This window comes from Petaurus breviceps, unplaced genomic scaffold, assembly GCF_028583685.1.
Source record: "Petaurus breviceps papuanus isolate PSGF00001 unplaced genomic scaffold, PetGlider_PUasm1.0 38, whole genome shotgun sequence".
Classification (NCBI taxonomy): domain Eukaryota; kingdom Metazoa; phylum Chordata; class Mammalia; order Diprotodontia; family Petauridae; genus Petaurus; species Petaurus breviceps.
Genome location: NW_027186304.1, coordinates 19,360,738 through 19,384,750, shown reverse-complemented (window position 1 = coordinate 19,384,750; position 24,013 = coordinate 19,360,738). Strand labels below are relative to the sequence as shown.

Here is a 24,013-nt window from a genome sequence, read left to right as displayed (position 1 = left end):
ATAAAGAATAACCTAGTATGTTAGTTTAAAAAAATTCTTATATGTACATTCCTCACAGAGTATTAAACTTGAAATAAAGCACTTGTTAAAAAAAAGTAACTTGGTTTTTAAATGCTAAAAATTATAATACCAAAGAAATTAAAATTAATATTTTAAAATCTTTAAAGAAATGTGTACTAGGTTGATTTCCAACTTTATATGTAATTATTAAAATATGCTTATTTCCAATTTTTTAGCTGCCTTTTGTTTTTACATTGCATTTATTTCCAGATATAACCCTCCAGAACCATTCATTTTAACAGTTTTTTTAAAAAGAGGAAAGCAGTTATGTAAAATCAACCAACACATTAATATATTATATGAGATATTCCACACACATATCTCCCAGAATGGTTTATCTTTAGGAAGAAAATTACTTTTTGCTCAATAAGAAAATAAAGGCTTTGCATCTGAAGCTCTCAAAAAATAAAATCAACTTTCAGAAAAAAGTTATGAAAGAGATGCTATTATGAGTATACAAGAAACAGTATCTTAAGGGGGTAGCTAGGTAGCACAGTGAATAGAGCACCAGCCCTGGAGTCAGGAGGACCTGAGTTCAAATAGGGCCTCAGACACTTAACACACACACACAAAAACTAGCCATGTGATGTTGGGCAAGTCACTTAACCCCAACTGCCCTCCAAAAAGCAAAAAAAAAAAAGAAACAGTATCTTACTGGCCTGAAGTACAAATCAACTTTGGACTTTTCAGTTTTAAACTCGTGTTACAAAAATGTAAATTATAATTGGAAGGGACCTCTGAAACTATCTAGTCCAACTCCCTTACTCTATGGAAAAGGCACCTTAGGCCTACAGAAGTTCAGTGATTTGCCACAGGTCACAAAGGCAGTAGCAAATTACTAGCAAAACTAAAATTCAGGTGCTCTAACTCTAAATAGAGTACTATTTCCAGACCCTAGAAAAAAACATGCTACAGAATGGGAAAATAATAACTTCCCAACATCATGGCTAGTGCCTGCTTAGTAAAAATTCACACAAGAAAAACAACAGAAAATTGTAGCATATGGCCATGAAATAAAATACTCTTGATTCACTATGCAAACAAAGGAGTTGGGCTTCTCTTCCAAACCCAAACTTCTTTTTTTTCTCCACCATAGTACTGGATCCAAAACTTTCCACTTAATTTTCTCCCAAGATTTTAAAACTAGAATGTTTTTCTACAAAATAGGATTTATACTAATATTAACCAATTAACTTTGTTTTGTACTATTGATCTATCTTAGGAAGTAAGAGTACTGAAAGACAGTTTTCAATTTTTCTGATTTAATTCCACCTTACTCTAATCACATCTTTATTCCATATCCCCTCAGAATGTATATATTCAATATCATCTACTACTTGTTTCACACACACACACACACACACACACACACACACATATTTAGTCTCCCCAGGAGAGTACAAGTTCTAGAGCAAAGTTCACATCCTTTGTATCCCCCCAGAACATCTCTATGTACTTAACACAAGAGAGCTAAAAAAAAAAATATTAATAACTTAATAGGCCTGATGAATAGGCCAAGATGAAAAAATTCAGAATTACTTACCTGAGTATTTACTATTTCTTGGGATAATGTTTGATTAAGCTGTGGATATACCTCAAGTTTTACATTTAAAATTCCAACAGAAACTTTTGATTCTGTACCTACAAATATAAATACCAGAACTTTAGCGGTTTTAACATCATATTAATTCTAGATTATTTCCCTCGAGTAGAATTTAGACCACTTAACATTTATGTGAAAAAAAGAAACTTTACCATTTATATTCAATAATGGATCAAAGTAACAAATTTTAATACCACTGTATTTTTAAATTTTATTTAAGGTTTTAATTCATTAACTTGAGGGATTGAGCCAGGTAATGATAGGGTATTCAAAATATGTGCAAAATTACATCTAGTACTATGTTGGTCTTGGAAATAAGTACAAAACAAATTGTACTAGTATACAAATTTAGTTTTAAAAAAATGAAATTATATCAAAAAAAGAACTGCCCTCACCTCAGCTTGAACTAATGGCAAAAGAAATCTTTTACTACTAATTTTGCATGTACAGCACATGCCCATTTGCCTAGGATAGTTAAAAAATATTATTTTTACAGTAAACAAGATCATAGATTTAGAGTTGGAAGAGATCTAGATCTAAGAGGTCATCTAGTCCAATTCCCCCATTTTACAGATGAAGAAACTGAAGCTCAGTGAGGGGAAATACCTTGCCCAAAGTCACACACAGGTCCTCTGACTCCAAAGCCAAGGCTTACTCCTCTATATGTTGGCTGCCATTTGGACTGTGTTTATAGTTTACTAAGTACTTTCACATGCTTTAGTTCACTTGACCCTTTTAACTCTACAGGGAAGGTATTACCCTCATTTTCCAGATGATGAAACAAATGCTGAAGTGATCTACTAAAGACTGAACAAGTAATGCATCAAACCTAGATTTTCTTTGAACAAACTGATTAGATTGCCATTTTTTCTAAGATTTAGAAGACTAAATACTTCATACCCAAAATAAGCCTCAGAAGGCATCAAATCTAAATCTCAAAGTGTTCTAGGGTTGCCATTATAAATGTCAACCATCAGTAAATGATATTATGTTTTCATAAGATATAGGAGTTTGGGCTCAATGTATCGGAAATCCCTTGGAGGTGATTTTTAAAAAATTTCAGACATCATCTTATTTGCTTGTAATTTGGCTTTTATCTAAAAATAGAATGCCAAAAATAAAATTTTAAAATTTCTAGTTGCCTAAAATTTGGATATTCACTAATTTACTGTATTATTGATAAAAAAAGGGGGAGGGGGGAGATTTACAGGTTCTCAGATGATTTCAGTAAACATTAACAATCACTAATGTTGACCAGTAATGTATAGACTAAAAGACTTCAGTATAAATCTGAGGAATCCAGTCTGAATTAGCAAAAAGTTTAAATTTAAAAAAAATGTCTATATGCAATTTTGTTAGAGCACATACAAATATAAATTAAGGGAATACAAATGATAGTAATATCTAAAATGACTTATATTGAAAAAATTTAATTTACCATAGACCTATATAAGATAATCACAAATGTAAAAGTACTTTAACGCATAATTTATGAAACCCCAAAGTTGATTTCTTAATTTCATCAGTAGTTACCTTGAAAAGGCTACTAATTTTAGCTTTGAGAGTTCTGTGTCACACGATAAAAATATTTAAAGCAATTATCTCTAACTTTTAATTTGATGTAAAAATTTCCAAATTTGCATTAGCTCCCTCAGTGATACCTAAATTACTGAGAGTTTAGTCCTTTGGAATAAGTTTTGTTACCAAATACCATGCCAAATTTGGCTAATGCTCAATACTGAAATAATAGCATTATAATTCACACATAAAATATTGGAGGGTTTTTTTTTTATTAGAAGGCAGACAAAAGTAACTTTTTTCATCATTTATTTTTGGAACTCTGGAAGAAATTATCCAAAATTTCTATGTTTATTTGAGAGGAAAATTTATGACAAAGTCAGATTGAATATGAAAGGCTAAACTCATATTTCCTCTGGATATTCTTTTTTTTTCTTTTTTGCCTTTTGGAGGGCAATTGGGGTTAAGTAACTTGCCCAAGGTTACACGGCTAGTTTTTGTGTGTGGGTGTGAAGTGTCTGAGGCCAGAACCAAACTCGGGTCCTCCTGACTCCGGGGCCAGCGCTTTACTCTAGCTGCCCCCTCCTCTAGATATTTTCTAGTAATAGGATATGAGAATCTAATTGGGGGGAAAAGTAACTCCAAAGATGAAATATGGGAAGACACCTGCCCTAGCACCTTTGAAGAAATAGAGGGTAATGGGTAAAAAGCAATGCATGGAACCTCAAACTTATTTGATGTATTGATTGTTTTTGCTGAGTTTTTTTTTTCTTTTCACCTTCTTTTTTTGGTTCTTTGTTATAACAGATGACTCTGAGAGAAGGTAAAGGAAAAGAATAAAGGGGAATGGCTAGGTGGCACAGTGAATAGAGAAACAGCTCTAGAGTCAGGAGGACCTGAGTTCAAATCTGGCCTCAGGCACTTAACACAAAAAACTAGCCCTGTGATCTTGGGCAAGTCACTTAACCTCAACTGCTGGCCTTCCCTCCTCCAAAAAGCAAAAAAAGAATAAAGGGCAAGTTTAAATGGTGAAAAAAGGTATTAATAACAATTGATTTTTAAAAAGAAAAAAAAAAACTCCTCATAACATTGATTTCTCATCATCATACCTACACCTAGAAGTTCCACGGCAACACTGGTCATTCCATTGTCTGAGCCAAGGACTGATCGCCATTCCAAAAAGTAGGATGCTACTAAAGAGGTCTCACCAAATACATCAGTTTTTATTAGAACCATATGAACTGGATCACATATTGATAGCATTGTTGTTGCATCAGCCATTCTGGTTCCATCACCTAGCAAAATCAAACCAAGAGAAAGTGATATTAATGCTATATATCATTACAGTAGCCTTAATACTTTCATCAAAAAGCATATTCACCAAGACAAAATTGAATAAGATTGTATATGGTTTTCAAGGGAAAATGCATTCAATGATAAAAATACAGAAATCTCTAACCTTCAGTTCTCTTCAGTTACATTTTTATAAAAATTTAAAATTTTATTTGTAATAGCAGTATAATTATAGTTTTATCTTTTAAGAGGTTTGGGTCAAATTGGGACAAGTGATCCAGGCATTAGATATTAAACAAGTCGAATATCTCTATTTTAAAAATGAGAAAACATTATCTCATGGAGTTCTTAGTGACTGGTATTGTTAGAAGAGTACTGAAGAGTCTGTATCATGCTACGTAAATAATATTGGCTGCTACATTTTTTGCAAATACTGCTAAAAATTTCAACAGAGGCAAAAACCTTTCCAATATACCAAAAAATAATCCATAAGTAGGCAAAAGTAATTCATCTAAGCCAAAATGAAAAAGTTTATCACTTTGGATTTGGCGGAAAAAAAGGTTCACAACAAAATATATTTCTTATGGAAAAAATAAATTATAGTTTTAAATTAATATTAGAATCTCTATTACACAAGGACATATTAATATTGTTTACCTATTTTTCAAGTATACTATAAAAGATATACTCAAAGTAAAAAGAAGTTTGTAAAAATGATGATGGGAAAAAGTACATAATATTAAAAAAAAGGTTCTTAGCTCTTTTGCGTCATGGAAGCCTTTGGCAGTCTAGCGAACCCTTTTCAAAATGGATCCCTTTTCAAAGTGTTTTTAATGCATAAAATGAAATACAAAAGAAACAAAAAAAAGTTAGTGGACCATAGGTTAAGAACTTCTGGCATAAAGTAAAATCAAAGATTCCATTACCGTAACTTTAAGACTATGAAGTATACTTAAAATACACATTTATCTTCATGATTCTAGAAATCTAGTCACCCACCATCAATTACATAGTAAACACAATCACTACAAACTGCCAAGAAAAATCTGAGACAAAAGATGAAGGAAAGGATTAGACAAAGTGGGTGACAGATGGCACAAAAGAGAAACAGAAGTGGAACATGGCTATAAAAAGACTGGCGAAACTGGAAAGGGGAGAAAATGGGGAAGTAAAAGTGAAGAAAATGGAGGGAAAAGGTGTGAGCATTGTAAATTTTCCCTTGTAGCAAAAATCCAATACATATTAACAAATATACTGACATGCAAAATAAATTCAAAATAAATTAAGATTAACTGAGCTAATTCACTGGATTTCTTACCTAAGCTTTCTCTGTGTACTTCAAGCAAAAAGCCATCATGAAAATCTGGTTCACAGGCACATGGGACAGGTTTGGAGCGGAAACGTTGGTTTCGAAAATGTAAACATAAAGTGAAGGTAGAACAAATTTGTCCAGGTAAAGGATCAGGTTCTTGTAGATGTTCCAAGAAAGCTTTTCCACCCAAAACCTGAAGGTAAAGATACCTCCGTGTTGGATCAATATTAGCTGTAAAGTGTAGCAATATATATGAGGAAACTGCCAGAATATTTTAAGGAATGTGATTAAAACAATAGGAAATATTAAATTGATAGGAATAAAAAGGAAAGACACAAAATAATTTTTAAGAGTCATCTGCTCATCAGAAGTAAAGATCACATGGAAGGAGAGTGACTTTTTTCTATTGCTCTGGCTCAGATTTGGGGCTACCTGTTGTTTTTTTAAGGTACTTGTTTGACATTTTAAGTTTCATCAAACCACCAACTATCCCCTTAGAGATTGACAATTATCTGGGACAGATAAATGTATTTAAAATCATGTATACATATTACTTTTAAAATCAGGTTGCACACCTGATATAAAATGTAGCATTATAACACATGAAAAAAGAATTCATTTACTTTGTTTCATAAAATTGGATACTGGCCCCCTACAAAGCTTATTTATTTTTGTTGATAATGAAATTTTAACATGTTTTCAAATATGCACTGTCAAAGAAAGTATACTATAATGCATAAATATCTAACAGCAACTAAATTAACATTAAGATTAAAATACACACTTTTTTTCAATAGGGTTGACTGCTTATCATTAAAATTAGATGGTTTTGGAGAGGAAGTCAGTTCTCCATCAGCTAGGTCCTAGAAAGGGAGAAAAACACAGAAATAAAGTCATTATTAAATAGTAAAACCCCAACAACTGAGGGTCAAGGGATCAATTTCCATTCCTTACACAAAAGGAAAGAATGGAACTTTAGACACTATCAAAAACACTACTATGCTTTAGCATCTCTGTAATAAAAAATAAAGGAATCTTGTACTTCAATAATATAAGCACCTACTATAATAATAAGAGTTTAAAAACCTAGTTTATTCATGAACTGGAATAATGATTAAGTCTTAAAGTTCTGGAATAAAATTTAAATTTTATCCACCCTACAAACAGAATTTTGGTACCTTTCCCACTATGAACTAATTTTAATGAGGTAGTGACAATTATGCAGTAAGAACTATTATTAGGTTAATTACAACAAATGGGTTCATGAATCTCAGTCACCAAAAAAGTAAGCTGTATTAAAGTACTTAGTCTCTGGTGTATTATCAAGATCATCTCAATTCTTACAACACATTACCAGGTAATTTAGGTCACAGTTTCTCATTTTATGTCTTATTTTTACAAAAGAGGTCTGGTCACCATCACTACTGCACTGGGACTTTGTTATATCACTAAATGGCCTATTTTTGCCAATTGATTTTATACTGTTAAAGCAGTTCCTGAATTATTTTTACTTAAAGAAATGAACAGCTTTATTTTTAGTTACTAAGACTGTTTCACAAAAAGGAATTTTGTCAACAGCCAAACTTGTTTGAAAAGTGGATTATAACTTGACCTCTGGTCTACCAAGTTGTAAAATCATTTTAGAATCAAAATGAAAAATTTGAAAAATTAAAAAAAATAAAAAATAAAAATTTGATCAGGCTAAGTTAGTAATAGGTTCAAGTCTAACAATAAAAGAATTCAGGGAAGATTTGTCTCTGATGAGAGATTAAGTTATAATTTTACTAAAATAGTAAGTTAGGTGAGTTTATGAGCCAACCAAACAATAGAAAAAAGTATAAGCATTGTTTTAGGATGCAATGCTAAACTAATTTACCTAAAACACAACCATTTTCATAAACATCTGAAGGATAACAAGAAAAAATTGTATCAATTTGGGAGATGAGAATTTTTTTACTCAACAGCAATACTGTGGAACCACATTAACATACTATTTACCATATAGAAAAATTTATTATGAGTAGGTATTAACTAAAGAGAGGATGTGTAGTTAATAAAATGCCAAGACCTATTTTAGCTTGGTTTCACCTAGAAAGTATGATCTCAACATGAACCTTGGGTCCAGTGTTACAGTGTGATTCCAATGTATTTACAGAGTTGTTTCTAAAAGATTACTTACGGTAACAAAAGTGAGCTCCTTCATGACATCATCTACTATTCCTCGGCGTCTAAGAGCTTTTATTAAATCTTCTGTTGAAAGTTGTTGCTCAGGTGCCAATTCTTCTCTTATAGTTTCAGCAAGGACTTCTCTTATCCTGCCATGGACATCCATCTACATAGAGAATTCAACATTACATTTTTTCCCTTCTATATAGCAACCAAATTTTCAATAGGCACGATGATAGTTAAACATTGTTCATAAACCATCTTGGTTTTACAATGGGATATACAGCAGTAAAGCAAAAATAACTGGAAAAATATAATCTTGGCCTTTCCAAATGAATAATAAATGGACCATATAACAATCTGATAAAAAATAAAGGAATGGTAAAAACTGATTATATCACTTACTTTCTAAGAATTTAAAGTTCAATACCAATTAATGGAAATGCTTGCTCTCTTTTGCTACTTGGAACCTTCACCACAATTTCCCCACGAGTATTCAGCAAGTCAAAACGTATTCTGTTTGTCTCTCAGCATCTCAAACACCAAACTGTTCCTCTAGTGCCAAGGCAACACCCTCACGCCGTCTTTCTACCTCTTTTCTAACGCTCCCTTGTCTCTTTGTCCCCTCTCTCCCTCAGTCTCCCCAGCCAGACGGCAGATGTTTCCGAGTTCTGGCTTCTGTCGCCTCTGCTCACTCCCGCTTTCAACAAGCGCCAGTTCCGCAGCGTGACCACACACATCTGACGCTGGTCTCTACAGAAGAGACTCAAAGGCTTAGCGGAAAAGGTCAATGATACAATGATACAAAGCACGTGTGCACAGGTCCATGTTACAGGTGTACACCCACCCCGGCCTCTCCACATTAGTAGTAGGTCTCCACACAACTAGCTGAAGAAAGTGAAGGACCGGTAAAAGCGGATTCCGTGTCCGTGTATGCACATGGACGCATGTGTGTGTGTGTGCTTACATACATGCAATACACACGCCTTGCCTTCTGGGCTACCCCACCCGCACACACGGACATAACTGCCTCGTCTGCCTGCGCGCACTGAATGGGTCCGGAAAGCCGCCCTCCACGAGACACACTCGTGCCCGGCGGACATCTGAGGGGCTGCACGCCCTCGCGTCCCGGGGGCCGAGCCACGTCCCCGCCAGTGCTGCCCTGGACAGCTCCCGCGCCCTCGAGGACTCCGAGCCTCCCCAGGTCCAATCGCCAACCGTGCCAACGTCCCCGCCCGGCGCAGAGCTCCGGGAAGCGGCCGCGGGTGGCTGGCTCTGTCCTCCGCCGGCCCCGGGCCCCCGCGCTCCGGGCCGCGGCTCTCACCTTGCTCAGCTGCTGGTGGATGAGCTGCTTGAGCTCAGACGCCTTCTCCGGCGGCAGGGACATGCCGAAGCCGGCGGCGCCACGGCCGCTTCCCCTCCCCTCCGTCCCCTCCCTCGGGAGCTCCAAACGACGCGCCCGCCGCGCCCCGAGGCGTCACGCTGCGCCGGGACCCCCCCCCCCCCCCCCGGGGCAGGCCGCGCGCCGCTTCCTCGCGCAGACCGCCCGGCCCGCCGAAGCGCCCCACTCTGGGCGGGAACCGGGAGCGCAGCCCAGGCGACGGCGGCCGGCCAGCAGCGCTCTCACAGTGCGGCGGAGAGCGCGGGTGCCGGGTTGCCCGCCGTGCCGCCTGAGTCCTGCCCGCCGGCCTTTCGCGCGCGCCGTCTTCCTCCAGTGCCTCCCGCCCACGTGGCCTTCCTCGGTTTCCCGCCTCCGCCATCCACCTCCCCTGACGCGATCCTGTCCCCGCCGGCCCAAGATCCGGCCCCCGGCGGGACAGGCGTTTGGCTCGGAGCGTCCGGCTCCGGGCGGCGCCGGCGGAGAAGAAGGCCCCCTCGGCCCGCCCTTCGCCGCGGGAGCCGGCGCGCCGTGAGCCGCTTACGTCAGCCTCCCGCCGGTCCCGGGTGACGATGTTCGTGCCCTGCGGGACGTCCGAGCCCGACCTCCGCGGCTTCACCCTGCTGATGGTGAGTCAGGCCTGCCCGCCTCCCCTTCGGGGCTCCCGGGAGCTCGTGGTCCGATGGGGGGCGGGACACGCGGGCGGCCTTGCGCAAAGCCTCAGAAAGGGGTGACGAGAGGGGGCCGAGAAGGACGGGGAGTGCTGCTTCCAGAAAGCGGGGCTCGGAGGCGATCCTGGGAAGCCATGGGGGCGGGGGGCCAAGAAGCTAACGCCGCTGGGCCTCAGAGTGAACGCGGGGGCTGTAGGGACGGCGCATGGCGAGGGCGGAGAGGGGCCAGGTCATGGCGGGGAAGGTAGAGAGGGGAGAGGGGCCAGGTCATGGCGGCGAGGGCGGAGAGGGGAGAGGGGCCAGGTCATGGCGGGCTTTGGTGGACCGAAGGGAGCCCCGAGGCGGAGGGAGGATTCCTGGCACGGAGGTCAGCAAGAGAAAAGGGCCCGATGTCAGAGGTGGAGTTTCTGGCTTGTTGGACAGTAAGGAGGCCGGTGTCAGTGGGTGGAAGAGTGGTGGGGAAGGGGAAGTAGAAGGTATAAGAAGACTGGAAAGGTGCGGGCGGGGGAGAAACCGGCTTTTGGAGGGCTTTGAACACCAGAGGACTTTGTACCTAGCTTTAATCACTGAGTGGGACAAACTGAGACCCGGGAAAGACTTAGGTTAAGAAGACCAAGGCCTCCCACCGCATCCTAGGCCACGTCCAATAGTCTCAATCCATGTCTTGCCCCTGGGCCCAGCTGGCTCTGGAGGAAAGAGTGCGGCTGGTGACTGCACAGCCCCACCTCACTTAAATCCAATCCACCTGCGAGTGTATGCATACATCACCTTTCTGGACCTCTCTGGTCCTCTTCAGACACAAGAGCTGAACAACAGTCACAAAATAATGGTATATATGAAGTGAGAACAGGCGGGGCTACCTAGTTCCTAGCTTCTGTTTTCTCTTCTGAGGAGAATGGAAATGAAAGGATAAAAATCGCTCAGATAACGAATGAGTAGTAAGAGAACACCTAGCTGCCCTTTGATGTATTAGGGTCACCTGGTCCACTATATCTTCCATACTGAAAAATTGGTAGATGCAATAATTGCTAAGTCACTGTCAGTATTATTTGAAATATGGTGGGAAATGGTTGAGGTGCCATAGGTCTAGAAAAGGAAAAATGTTGTTCCAATTTGAAAAGGGAGGGGGGTGGCAGGAAAAGAGAACCTAGTCTACTGACTGTATAGGCCAGTGAGCTTGACTTGGATTCCTGGGAAAATTTTCGAACACATCATTAAAGAGATGGTTAGTGAACATGTAGAAAAAGAAACAGTGATTGCTAGGAGATTACATAGCTTCATCAAGAATGAGTCATGCCAGATGGACACTTTATTCTGTACTAGTAGATCAGGGGAATGCTAGTTTGTTTGTATCTATAGATGATAAAAGGCCATGAGTCCATCCATATCATATAAGAATAGACTGAAGAACCTGAGGGTATTTATCTTAGAGAAGACTCAGAGGAGATGAGTTTTCAAGCATTTGATGACCTGTCCTTTGAACAAGGAGCTAGATTTATTCTGTTGTTGGTGGAGATCAGGACCAAGAGCAGTGATGGAAATTTCAAAGGGACAAATCTAGGCTTGTTGTCAGGAAAAGCTTCCTAATGATTAGAACCATCTCCAAGTACAATGAGCTGCCACAGGAGGTACTAGGTTCGACTTCATTAGAAGTTTTCAGGTAGAGACTGGTTGACCACTTCTAGTAGGGTATTCATTTTCGGGTATTAGTTGGACTGGATGGCCACTGAGGTGCCAACTGTGAAATTCTGTGGCTTTTCCTCAAAACTCAGCTTAGGTGCCAACATTCCTTGATGCCCCTAGCTGCTGATGTTTTCTTCCTTATCAAACTACCTTGTATTACATTTACTCTGTAAATACTATAGCCTTCCAAATACAAGTTCTTTAAATATTGTTTGATTTTTGTTTTTACATATCCTGTGGTTGGCACAAAGTAGGAGTATTGCTAGCTGTGTTACTGTGGGAAAGGTAACAAGAAGGGAAAGGGGGCGGCCAGGTAGCACAGCGAGTAAGAGCACCGGCCCCAGTGTTGGGATGACCTGGATCAAATCCGGGCTCAGATACTCAGCACCACACCCAGAAATAACTGGCCATGTAACCTTGAGCAAGTTACTTAACCCCGATTGCTTAAAAAAAAAAAAAAAGAAATGAGGAGCAGATGAACTTCATAATAACCTGGAGAGATTTATATAAACTGATGCTGAGTGAGGGGAGCAGAGCCTGGAAAACATTGTACACAATTATAGACACATCGTATCTGTGATGACTGACTCTGATAGACTGGACTCCCCTCAGCAATGCAAGGTGGTAAGATAACTCCAAAGGACTCATGGTAAAAAAGGCTATCCACATTACGGAGTCTGAATGCAGATTGAAGCATATTGTTTACTCTCTCTTTATTTCATTTTGTTTTGTTTCTTCTTCCTTGTTATTCATTCCATTGGCTATAATTCTTCTTTCTTTATTATTTACTTTTAGTTGGCAACATTCATTTCCACAATCCCTTGAGTTCTAAATTTTCTCCCCCTTCTCCCCTACACCTCCCCCATGGCGGCATACAGTCCATTCCTATATCTACCATGGGGAGGTGTAGTGGGGAGGAGAAGGAGAGGGAGAAAATTTGGAACTCAAGGGATCGTGGAACTGAATGTTGTAAACTAATAGTAAGTAAATTAAAAAAAAAAAGAAAAAATAATAATAACATTTGTATTGCTAAGTGCTATACAGTTTATCTCATTCCATTCTCACAACAGACCTGGGAGGGCAGGAACTATTTGATTCAAATGAAATAACATATATACAGTTCTTTGTAAATCTTGAATTACCAAATACCTGTTATTCTTTGTTGTTATCTCCTCCAATGTCTAGCGTGGTGCTCTTTGAGCAGTGGTTACCTAATAACTATTTGTTGAATGAATGGACACTACCTACTGAGGGAAAGCAGTGTATGATAGAAAGCAGCATGTAATACTAGACATGAAATGTTGTCAGTCACTTAAGCCCTATGAGCCTCAGTATAATGAGGGATCTAAAGTTTCATTCAACTCTTTTTGATGATGCCTTACAGTCACTTTAAGATCTGCAGATGCTAGGGGTCTTGGTGAAATATTTTTCAGTAGGGTTCCTTTACTCCTCTTGTAGGACTTCTCTCAAACATTTGGTGACTTGGAAACACAGCTGCTGAAGGGCACATAATCAGAAGGAAGTTTAGACTTTCATCCATAAACAGGAGCAACTACTAGCAAATAAAATAAGATAATCATTATTTTATTGTCCAGGTTACCCTATATAAAAAATAATATGCTAGAATTTTATTGTTTAGTATATGCAAATTATACCTTGTCAAGTTTAGGCCCTAAATCTTTAAGTGTTTGCTCATTTTAATAGCTGATGTAATACCATTCTTTGTGATTTCAGCCAGCAGTATCTGTGGGAAATGTTGGCCAGCTTGCTGTAGATCTGATCATTTCTACGTTGAATATGTGTAAGGTTGGTTACTTTTACACTGATTGCCTTGTTCCAATGGTTGGAAACAATCCCTATGCAACTGCAGAAGAAAACTCAACAGAACTCAGTATAAATGCTGAAGGTATGTGCTTGTGATCTGAGCTTATATTACCATAGCTATCAGTCATTAAAAGTCCATTAAGCACCTGCTATGCGCCAAGCACCATGCAAAGTGCTAGGGATCTAAAAGGAAGCAAAAAACAGTCTGCGCCACTGAGTAGCTCTCAGTCTGATGGAGGAAACAGCATGCAAACAAATACAGGCAAAGTGAGCTAAACACAGGATAAATAGACCGTAATTAATAGAGGGAAAGCACTAGAATTAAGAGGGGTTGGGGAAAGCTTCTAGTAGAAGATGGAATTTTAGTTGGTATTAAAAGAAGCCAGGGAGGTCAGTAGGTAGAGCAGAAGAAGGAGAGTGTTGCAGACATGGGGATCCACCAGAGAAAATTTCCTGTTACATGATAGGCTTGTTCTCGAGGCATTTGTGCCATCCCTATACCAGATAATTAATACTGAGCAGAGTATTAGGTATAGGCTCTTTCCTTCTGCATTAAGTTCTTACTTTGTGTCTAGCATACATCTTAAAAATATTGACCCTTTAAAAAACAATGTTATTGGGGGGTGGCTAGGTGGCACAGTGAATAGAGCAGCAGCCCTGGAGTCAGGAGGACCTGAGTTCAAATGTGACCTCAGACACTTGGCACACTTACTAGCTGTGTGGCATTGGGCAAGTCACTTAACCCCAATTGCCCTCTAAAAAGCAAAAAAAAAAAAAGCTATAAAAAACAATGTTATTCTTCTAAACCTTTTGAAAATGGTAGCTGTTTTAAAAAAAACTTGGTCATACTTTTATTTGTATCTTTAATTTGAAATTGTACATTTTTTTTAACTACCTTACATTGTCATTTTTTTCCTTTTCATACTCTCAGTTTTGTTTTCTGTTTTTATAATTATTGATTAGACATGGAAGAGTCCTTAGAGACCATCTAGTCTAAACCCTCCTTTTATAAATAAAGGAACAGATCCAGAGGAGGTGAAATGACCTACCCAAAGTCATATAACTGCAAGTTGCAGAACCAGGTCTTCTGAATCTTTTGACTCTTAAGTCCAGTTCCTTCTCCATCAGAGCATTCTGCCTTAATACAGCATGAATAAGGGAACTGAGGCTCACCAGAGATTAAGTGACTTGCCCATGGTCACACAGTTTGTCCTTGTCTGGATTTCAAACTAGGGTCCCTTTGACCCTATATTTAACCATGTGCATCGCCTAATGATTTATTGCTTACCCGGCATTTTTCCTTTTAGCTAAAGGCATTTTAAAACAATCTGAGATGCACATTAATGTCTAAAAAACAAAAAGCATTCACAAAATTCCTGAGGAACAAATTGTAGGCCATTAAACATAGTAATGTGTTATCCTGCTAAAAAATTGGTCTTGCTGTTTTATTAGTTATTGCAACTTTTTCTTTTCCATATGGGATAATTAAAAGGTCTGTGAAATTCACCTGCACCTGTTAGTGTACTTTCACCGAGAACTGATGTTTAGATAAAAAGATTAAGCATTTGTGTGTATTCAATATTTTAATAATTAAGGAAAATAAATTACATAAAGAAATTTAAAGAAATTTAATTTTAATGTTTCATCACTTTAAAGAATACCAATTGTAATTCCTTATCATCATCATTTTTTTTCTTTCTTTTTTTTTCTTCTTTGGAGGGGGAAGGCAAGGCAGTTGGGTTAAGTGACTTGTCCAAGGTCACACAGCTAGTAAGTGTGTCAAGTGTCTATTGACTGTGTCACCTAACAGCCCCTACCGTCATCAATTTTCTTAACCTCTGATTTCTTTTTTTCTCTTTCTCTTTTGTTGTAGTATATTCATCACCTTCAATGAAACTTATGGCTCTACAACTAAGATCAATTTTTATTAAGGTTAGTATTTTTATTATTTGCCTATATTAAAGTTCTTTTAAAAAAATAAAGCTTAATTAGAAAGGCTTCTGTGATTTCTTATCAGCCAGCAATGGCAGACCAAAAAAATTATCTTTAAGCAGTGGAAGATTCTGGTCTTACTGCTACAGTTACATTATTATCTCACTACAAGTAAAGGAAAGGCAATGTGTTATCTAGAACAAAAAGTCTAGATTTAGTAAGAGGAGCTGAATATGAATACTGCCTTTGCTACTTACCACCTGAATAATCTTGAGCAAGTCTCTGCAAATTTCCATTTCCTGATATGTTAAATAGCAGATGGGAATATATTACATCTTTTTTTTTTTTCTTTTTGGAGGGCAATTGGGGTTAAGTAACTTGCCAAAGGTCACACGGCTAGGTTTTGTGTGTGTGTGTGTTAGTGTGTGACGTCACATCCAAACTCAGGTTCTCCTGACTCCAGGGCTGGTGCTCTACTCACTGCGCCACCTAGCTGCCCGAATATATTACATGTTAAATCTCTAAGATCCTCTCTAATTTTTAAGTCCTATAGTCCTTTGAATCTTGTAGCAGTTACACAGAATTAATGTCTACACTTTAAAAAGTGGCTTTTTCAGATAATTAGTGATATAAAAATTACCCCAGAACTTTCCACAATTAGAAAGTCTACCAGGTCATGCTTTTGACTTGTACTTCTGTCAGGGATTAGGTTCAGTGAAAGGTGTGAGAGAAGAGATGGAAGTATTGAAACAAAGTTTTTTTATGAATGGAAAAAGATTAAAAATAATATATTTCTGAACTTTCTCTCAGGTTTTTACTAGCATGTAAATCAAAAAGAAAAACAGAGTCAGAAATTAAATATTGAAGAGCTCTTGACCACTGTTTTTTGGTTAATGATGGGGGTGTATAAATTGACAACTAAGAAGAAACTGGACTTAATATTGGCTTTCATAGTATATCAAGGAACTGTTATATATTATTTTATAGTATGTATGTTATCAAAAACATTGTATATTGGCTTTGTCTTGCTTTACGATGAACACTTTTCATATACCGCACTTCTTAACATTTTCTCTCATTTTCAGTCTTTAAGGAAAATAAATGGGCTTGCAAAAAATATTACTTTTAGTATATATAGTCATGTACATAAACATCACATTAAAAAGACCTCCCCCAAATGGACCAGTAGGTTTTTGCCATGCATAAACACCAAGATCTGATTTTGATGACTTTTTTTTCTTCCTTTTAATGGCAATCAAAGTATAAATCAAAGCCGTTCTGTGAAAAGCTCATTTCCTGGGTGAAAAGCAGTAAATGTGCCAGAGTTATTGTTCTTTCAAGCAGTCATTCATATCACTGTGATGACCAGCAGCTTCGTAGGTATGTTGAATCATCTTCTTTCTCATTACATATAATGACATATAACATTGTAATTCTGTCACCACTGCAGTTTTAGTGTAGAAGTTAGTCCCAGTATTACTAGCGTACTAATTTAAAAGTTATTTTAGTGTATCCAGCCTACCTGGCAGTGGGTAGAAGGGACCATTTACTGTTATTTTGATGTCTTCTCACTAGAAGCCCAGAAGAGGATGCCTGGCTGGGAATATGGCATGAAGTTCTGTGAGTTGAGATCTAGAGCAAATGAGTTTTGACAGGAGGGGCTAGGTGTCTGGAACTCTTCATTCCTTGCTTTGTGCTTCTGTATCATAGAGCTTAGTAATGAAGGAGAAAGAAGACAACTCATAAAGAAGGGGGCTTAACCAGGGGTAAATAAATACCTTTCTGAAAGGCTGGATTGGTATTTTCTTTCATTCTTATGTGACCATGCATCTTCTCAGAAGAAAGTTCAGTTGACTTTAATTACAATCCTCTGGAGTGTCAGAATGAGTCCTTTATGTAGGGCAAAGGAAGTACTTTGGAGAACATGACCTATAACATAATTGTCTTTCATTACCAATTATATACTTTAAATTTATATTTTCATTATACCTTATACCAGAGGCTAGAGTAGTGTCAGAGAGGATTAAATGATGTTTTCTTTAAAATTCCCTTTCATTATTTTTTATCAGTGTTTTATCTTGAAACAGAAAAGTTCTCAAATAATAACTTTGTGTCAGAGGAATATGGGATGACTTCTACATATGGATTCTGAAATTTCATACTTTAAATATTTTCCTTTTACCGGTGGAAAGAATATGGTTAGCAGGCAAAACTTAGGAGCAACAATGATAAATATATGTAACTCTGCTAATCAGAAATAATATTTGCTTCTACCAAGAAATGAGGTTTAAGGGTCAGAATTTTGTGCTGAGGATCCTTTTTTCTTTTTTTTTTTTAATGGCTATTTTTGGAACAGTTGTAGTCAGGGGAGTTTTATCTTATTTTTTATTGTTGAGTTGTTTCAGTTGGGTCCAACTCTTTGTGACCCCATCTGGGGTTTTCTTGGTAAAGATAGTGACATGTTTTGCCATTTCTTTTTCCAGCTCCTTTTACAGATGAGGAACTGAGGCAAACAGGGTGAAGTGACTTGTCCAGGGTCATATATCTAGTAAGCATCTGAGTCTGGATTTGAACCCAAGTCCTCCTGACTCTAGGCCTGGCACTCTATCCACTATGCCATCTAACTGCCCTTATAACTATCTTTGTAACTAGAGTTAATTTCTAAGACTCTTTATCATATAAAGAATTCATAGTCTTTATAAGAAATAGGAACAGAAGAAGGTAGAACAGTGAAGAATGGATAAGTTTTAGGGTGGTCTTAACTTTCTTTTATGTTTTCCTTCCCCAGTTATGTATTGTTCATAAAGCAGATGACTGGTAGCCACAAAACTATTGTGCTTTTAAAAATACTCTAATCTTCCTTGATTGAAGATACTTCTCTAAATTTTTCAGTTCATGGAAGCCTAAATATAATTGTAGGTCAGATGCTGTTATTACCTTTGTATATGATAATTGTAGGATTTATTATAATGAGTGTATTAAATTATTATCTCCAGTATTCCATTCCGATACCTACTTACACCTGAAATGGAAAAAAGTGTTGGCGAAACATTACAGAAGCTTCATTGGAAGGAAATGGAAAAAACCAAATCATTTCCTGAAATACGAGATTCTGAGATGTGTGTCCGTATCCCTGGAGGTGGTATCACAAAAGCTTTGTACACTGAGAGGTGAGTATATCTATTGACTTAATAGAAATTTGGAAGAGATTTTTAACATGAGCATTTGTATTAGAAATCATATGCATTTAATTCAATTAGGGGTATTTAACAGTATTATATTCTAGTAACTTTGGTGTAATTAATCAAAAAGTATTCCCACTTTATCTCAGGTACTTGAGTCAACTTGTGGTGACAGTGTTGATGGGGAGATGGAAATTAGAGAAAGAAAAAACTTTCCTTATTTCTTTTCTCTTACTTTTTCAGTAATACATACATATAGCCCTTGAGGATTTTTAGGACATTTGAAACTTAGTCCCATTTATCTTCCTTCCTTTTTCTGTCTAATCATTTCACAAAAACTCAGGCCAAGTTGGGCACCAACTTAAAACTGAACTATTGAAATGTAAGCCAGGAAAAGTTTACTTAGGTACTGAGTTTGGTCTCCTACAGTGTTCATTTATACTGTAGGTGTATTTTTTTCCCCATGTTCTTTTGTGGTCTGTTCAAATATTTATATAATACTTAGCATCTGTACTATATAAACTCTGTAAGAAGACAGGCATCAATCAGTGAATCAGCAAACATTTATTAAGCACTTAGTATGTGGACACTATGCTAAGCATAGGAAAGACAGTCAAAAATAAAATACTTTCTGATTCCAAGGGGTTTACATTCTCTTGGGAGAGGTCAGATAGAAAGATAGATAGGTAGGTGGATACAAAATAAATATAAGGAAATTTGGAGGGTATGTTAGCAGCTGGGAGGACTGAGGAAAGGCTTTCTGTAGTAGGGATTCTAAGAGTGGGAAGAGGAGTGCATTCCAGATATGCAAGATAGCCAGTTAAAAAGACATGGTGGTGGGACTTGGAGGAGCACATGCAAGGAACAGGAGGAGAGCTAATTTGGCTAGACCGTAGAGTGAAAGACAGAGAATAATGTCTAGTGAGTCTGGACAGTTAGATTGTGAAGGACTTTAAATGGTAAATACAGTTTATGTTTGATCCTAGAGATAACAGGGAGCCATCTGTATGAGGTGGTATGGTCAGACACACATATGGTCATCCTTCCCATTTTAAAGTTGCTGATATAAGATCTTTAAAATAGAACCACTGCCAGGGAAAGAAATCTTTGACATTACTCTATTGCCATGGTAGCTAGACCTCTTGAACTGTGGTGATTATGGCCCTCATCTAGGGACAACTTAACTGTCAGTAGTTTTGTTTTAAATTACAAAGCACCGTGAATGTTTAAAGAGCATGTCATTTACCAAGGGATGGTACAGAAGTCTGCCCGCTGCTACTTTAAAATTTTTTTAGTTTATTGTTTTTATTTTTTAAGTAACAAGAATTTTCATATTAAGCTGCCCTTTCCCCTTCTCCCTCTCCATTGAGCAAATTTAAGACACAAACCCAGAAAACAAATGCCTCAATATATATCCTGCAAAACAAATTCCCACATTAGCCCTATCTGAAAATGTGTCTCTCTTTCTGCATTTTAATGTCTTCACTTCTTTGTTAGGAGGTGAGTACTGTGTTTCATCTTCATTTTTTGGACTCATTGTTTATTATCACATTTATTAGACTTCTAAAATCTTCTAGTTCTCATTGTGTTATGTTCTCCTGGTTCTACTCACATTGCTCTGCATGGGTTCATAAAGTTCTGAAAATATCTGTTTCATCATTTCTTATGACAATAATATTCCATTACATTCATAAGCCACAATTTGGCAGTTCTTCATTAGGAGGACATCCCTTTAGTTTCCAGTTTGGGGCTAAAGTGGAAAAAGAACCCCTAATAATATTCCTAATTTGATTTTTTTTTTTTTGCAGACTGGCTAGTGGTCCTGTGATTTGCGCATCACATGAGATATGCACACACTCATCTTCATAGCAAGCCCAACACTTACCATCTTGCTTTTGTAGCTATGTTATTATGTTTATCAGTTATAGTCTCTGAGTTTTGATTGAGCATTTTCTTATAGTTCCTTCTTTAGGGAAATTCTGTTTATTGTGGATAAGAAGGATTTTTTTTGTGTGTGTGAGTATTTTTTTATTTACCCCATTACAAGTTGTTTTCTTGCATTTAAGTGTCCTATTCCCTTCAGCAGCTTCCCTTGTCCCATTATATTATTAATAAAAAAGCTGTTCTACTTCATATTCCAATCAATTGACTATAGTGTTTCTGATAATCACCACCTCCCTAAAACCTGCACTGGATGATGGTCAGTCATGTAGCCCAAATGTTGGATGCCAAAGTCCATGTTAGTTTGTGATATTTAGTTATTTTCCTACTTCTGTCACAACCATTAAGCTTGTGAGTCCCTGAGGACAGGAACTGCCTTTTGTCTTTACAAGTATCCCCAGCACTTAGTATAGTGGCTATATATAGGAGGCATTTAAATACTTATTGAGAGACTCACGCTGGAGAAGCAAGAAGGGCTAGTGACATGGTTTTTAACTGCCTAGTCCTGGATACTTAAAACTCTTCATCAGAAAATAAAGGAACATATTAAATCATCTACCTAATGAATCTTCACTGGTTGAGCTATGGAAGGGGACATGCTGAATTCTGCTTCCCAAATTAGTGGAAAATAACGGATTCATTCTCTTTGTTGTAGTTGTTCCAAAGGGATACAGATGGCAGTTGTCCTGAAATTTGTTTCAGAAGGAGATAATATCCCAGATGCCTTTGACCTTGTTAGATATCTTAATGATTGGCTTCAGATAATTAAACCTCAGGTAAGTGTTCTTTTCTTTAATTTGTCCTCTAATGAGGTCTTCTTCATCATTTATTTCATTTACCATTTATAAGCTATTATAATTATAAATTGTTGTTAATTCTAGATGAGAGTACAAACAGTAATTCTTTGCATTCCTTGGGAAGAGTGGGGTAGGGCCAGGGGTGGGCTCCAGTTAAGGAGGGTAATGGAGAACATTTAGCAGTAGAACCATTTAATTTGGTTGCCTACAATTTGATTTTTATAAGTTAATCAAATGTTACCATGTTTCCATATACAAACCCAAATATTCCCGGCATCTCTCTCACTCTTTGAAGAATTATACTCTCCAGACTTTGTTTCCCCATACAGTATTATGAACTAGATGGTTTCTCTCCTATATGATGGTCTAGCCACTTTAAAACTGAGCACTTCGAAGTTACAAATATTAATGCTAGAGTAAAACTTGCTATACTCTTCCTTTACCTTTAATTTACTATCACTGAGATGGAAACAGAGTTGCTAAGTTGTTTTTTTTTTTACCTCAAGTTGTTTCAAGAAGCATATGAGGTGTTATGACTAATAATGAGAAATTATGACTAAATAGCTGGAAAGCAGTACTATTTCTGTTGATAGACGTCTTTGTCACTATATGACATTCCCATCACTGAAACCTTGAAGTAGTGGGGCATAATGGAAAGAACACTGGACTTGTCTGAGATCCTGCCTCTGCCAAGTTTACATGACTCTATTAAAAATGTTAGAATTTATATGGTGCTTTGAAGTTTGCAGAGTGTTTCACACTCTTTTGATCCTCCTAATGACCTAGGTGCTATTAGTGTCCACATTGTATCTCTGAAGCAGAGAGAAGTTGAGTGACTTGCCCAGAGTCACATAGCTAGTGACTTAGGACCTGTGGTCTTAACCAACTCCAAGTCCAACACTGTTCTCTGTATTCCCATGACCACTGGCATGGCATAGTGGGCAGAGAAACGGTCTCAGAGTCATAGAGATCTGGGTTCAAGTTTTGCCTCTAGCACAGACTGACTGATACCCCTCAGCAAATCAGTTAACCTCCAGTGACTCAGACTCTCTGAGCCTTTGGAAGTTTTAGGACAGAGGCTTAGTTTCCTTGGCAAAGAGAGTATCCTCAAGGGATGTTCCTTATTCAGTGAAATTACACCTCTGACCTGTGACTTCCAATCTCACATCCTCAAACTGTAAAAAGTAGAATACTATTTGCATTCTCTGGTTCCCTGGATTGTTATGAAGAAAGCATTTTGGAAGGAATGCCAGACCTGGAATGGGGAAGATCTGAGTTCAGATCTCACTTGAGATACTTAGTAGTTTTGTGACCCTGGGCAAGTCACTTAACCCTGTCTGTTTGCCTTAGTTTCCTCATCTGTTAAATGAGCTGGAGAAGGAAATGGCAAAGCCCTCCAGCATTTTTGCCAAGAAAACCCCAGATAGGATCATGAAGAGTTGAAACATGACTGTGCACAAAAAGCTATAAAGTTTTATTGTAGTTAGGAAACTCATGACGCAAAAATAGATGGTGTAAAAAAATGAAACAGCAATAAAACATTTTAAAAACCTAGCATTTTCCCTCAAGTTTATTGCTGTTTCATTTTTTTACACCATCTGCCAATAACTCAGCTCCCCCTTCACCTTTTTGAACCTTGCCTTATATCATAGAAAACCATTTTAGGAGAATATGCCATCATAGGACTGAATCTGTATCTCTGTAATAATCTGCAGCTCTTTGGAGAGGAAGGAAACAGGCTTCATCATAGAAAATGCTTTTTATAAATGCCTTTCCAGGCAACCCAAAGCCCCATTATAAATACTTGAAAACTTATTTGTCTTTCAAGTTGCCTCTTGCCTAGAACAGAGACTGCTTCAGGCCATGTAGCAGCTTGAGTCAGAATTCAGCAAGTTTGGCTGCATTTTTAACAGGTAGTTTTTAAGCCTTTCTCTTATTTAGGATCTTTCTTCACAAGATCCATCAGCAGTCATCATGGCATGCTTTGTGCTTTGCCCCATGGTAAGGAATGGGTGAAATCCCCTGAGAAGAGGCTTGGTTCACATGAAGAAAGAAAAATATTTTTCCCCTGATGGTATCAGAGAAAATAGAGATTGGAGACTGAGGAAGGAGGGACTGTGTAGTGCCTACATGTTGGAATGGAATTTAATATTTATACTTGAAAGTCTAATGTATTTTTATTTTTAAATCCAGGAGTGCAGTGACCCAACAACATCTGTTTCCCAGTGGAAAATGCCAAGTTCTTGGAGATTACTCTTTGGCAGTGGCCTCCCTCCTGCACTTTTTTGATTACTTGTCTCTGCTCACAGTGGCTTATGCAATCTGACAGTACTATTTTGTGTGTCCCCAACGTTTTGGGGCCATGGGATTTGTGATCTTAGAAAGTCACATGGAACACTGAGAGGTCAAATTACTTCTACAGCCAGTAAGAGGTAGACGTTGAACCTTCTTGAGTCCAGGGCCAGCCCTTTGTCCAGGATAGCTCTTGTGTCCTGAAATACTAATTACCAAATATAACCATCCAATAATTTATAAAAGGATTTGTATTATGTCAATATGACAGAAAATATCAAAAAAATAGAATAATAGTCATCCTGACTCTCATCATATATAACAAATACGAATTTTGTAGAATAAACTTTTTCTTCAGAAA

General features: G+C 37.9%; 2 protein-coding genes across 3 annotated transcripts in view; one reads left to right on the top strand and one right to left on the bottom strand.

The window, feature by feature from the left end:
- The window catches only part of CEP76 (centrosomal protein 76), a 24,959-nt gene extending 14,949 nt beyond the window's left edge, over nt 1-10,010 (bottom strand). The window contains exons 1-6 of one of the 2 annotated variants that reach the window (XM_069099607.1): nt 9,875-10,010; nt 7,966-8,118; nt 6,571-6,649; nt 5,793-6,017; nt 4,291-4,476; nt 1,604-1,701 (exon numbers count right to left, since the gene is read on the bottom strand). In XM_069099607.1, coding sequence (XP_068955708.1) covers nt 1,604-1,701; nt 4,291-4,476; nt 5,793-6,017; nt 6,571-6,649; nt 7,966-8,118 — 741 coding nt within the window. In that variant the 5' untranslated portion in view covers nt 9,875-10,010. Of the gene's footprint in view, nt 1-1,603; nt 1,702-4,290; nt 4,477-5,792; nt 6,018-6,570; nt 6,650-7,965; nt 8,119-9,276; nt 9,461-9,874 lie in introns of those variants that run through there. The other variant, XM_069099606.1, reaches the window with a different exon arrangement.
- Nucleotides 9,827-24,013, top strand: PSMG2 (proteasome assembly chaperone 2). Its single transcript, XM_069099608.1, has 7 exons — nt 9,827-9,959; nt 13,419-13,590; nt 15,382-15,440; nt 16,702-16,820; nt 18,437-18,610; nt 21,219-21,339; nt 23,554-24,013. The coding sequence occupies exons 1-7, from the start codon at nt 9,903-9,905 to the stop codon at nt 23,647-23,649; spliced, it is 798 nt and encodes a 265-aa protein (XP_068955709.1). The 5' UTR covers nt 9,827-9,902; the 3' UTR covers nt 23,650-24,013.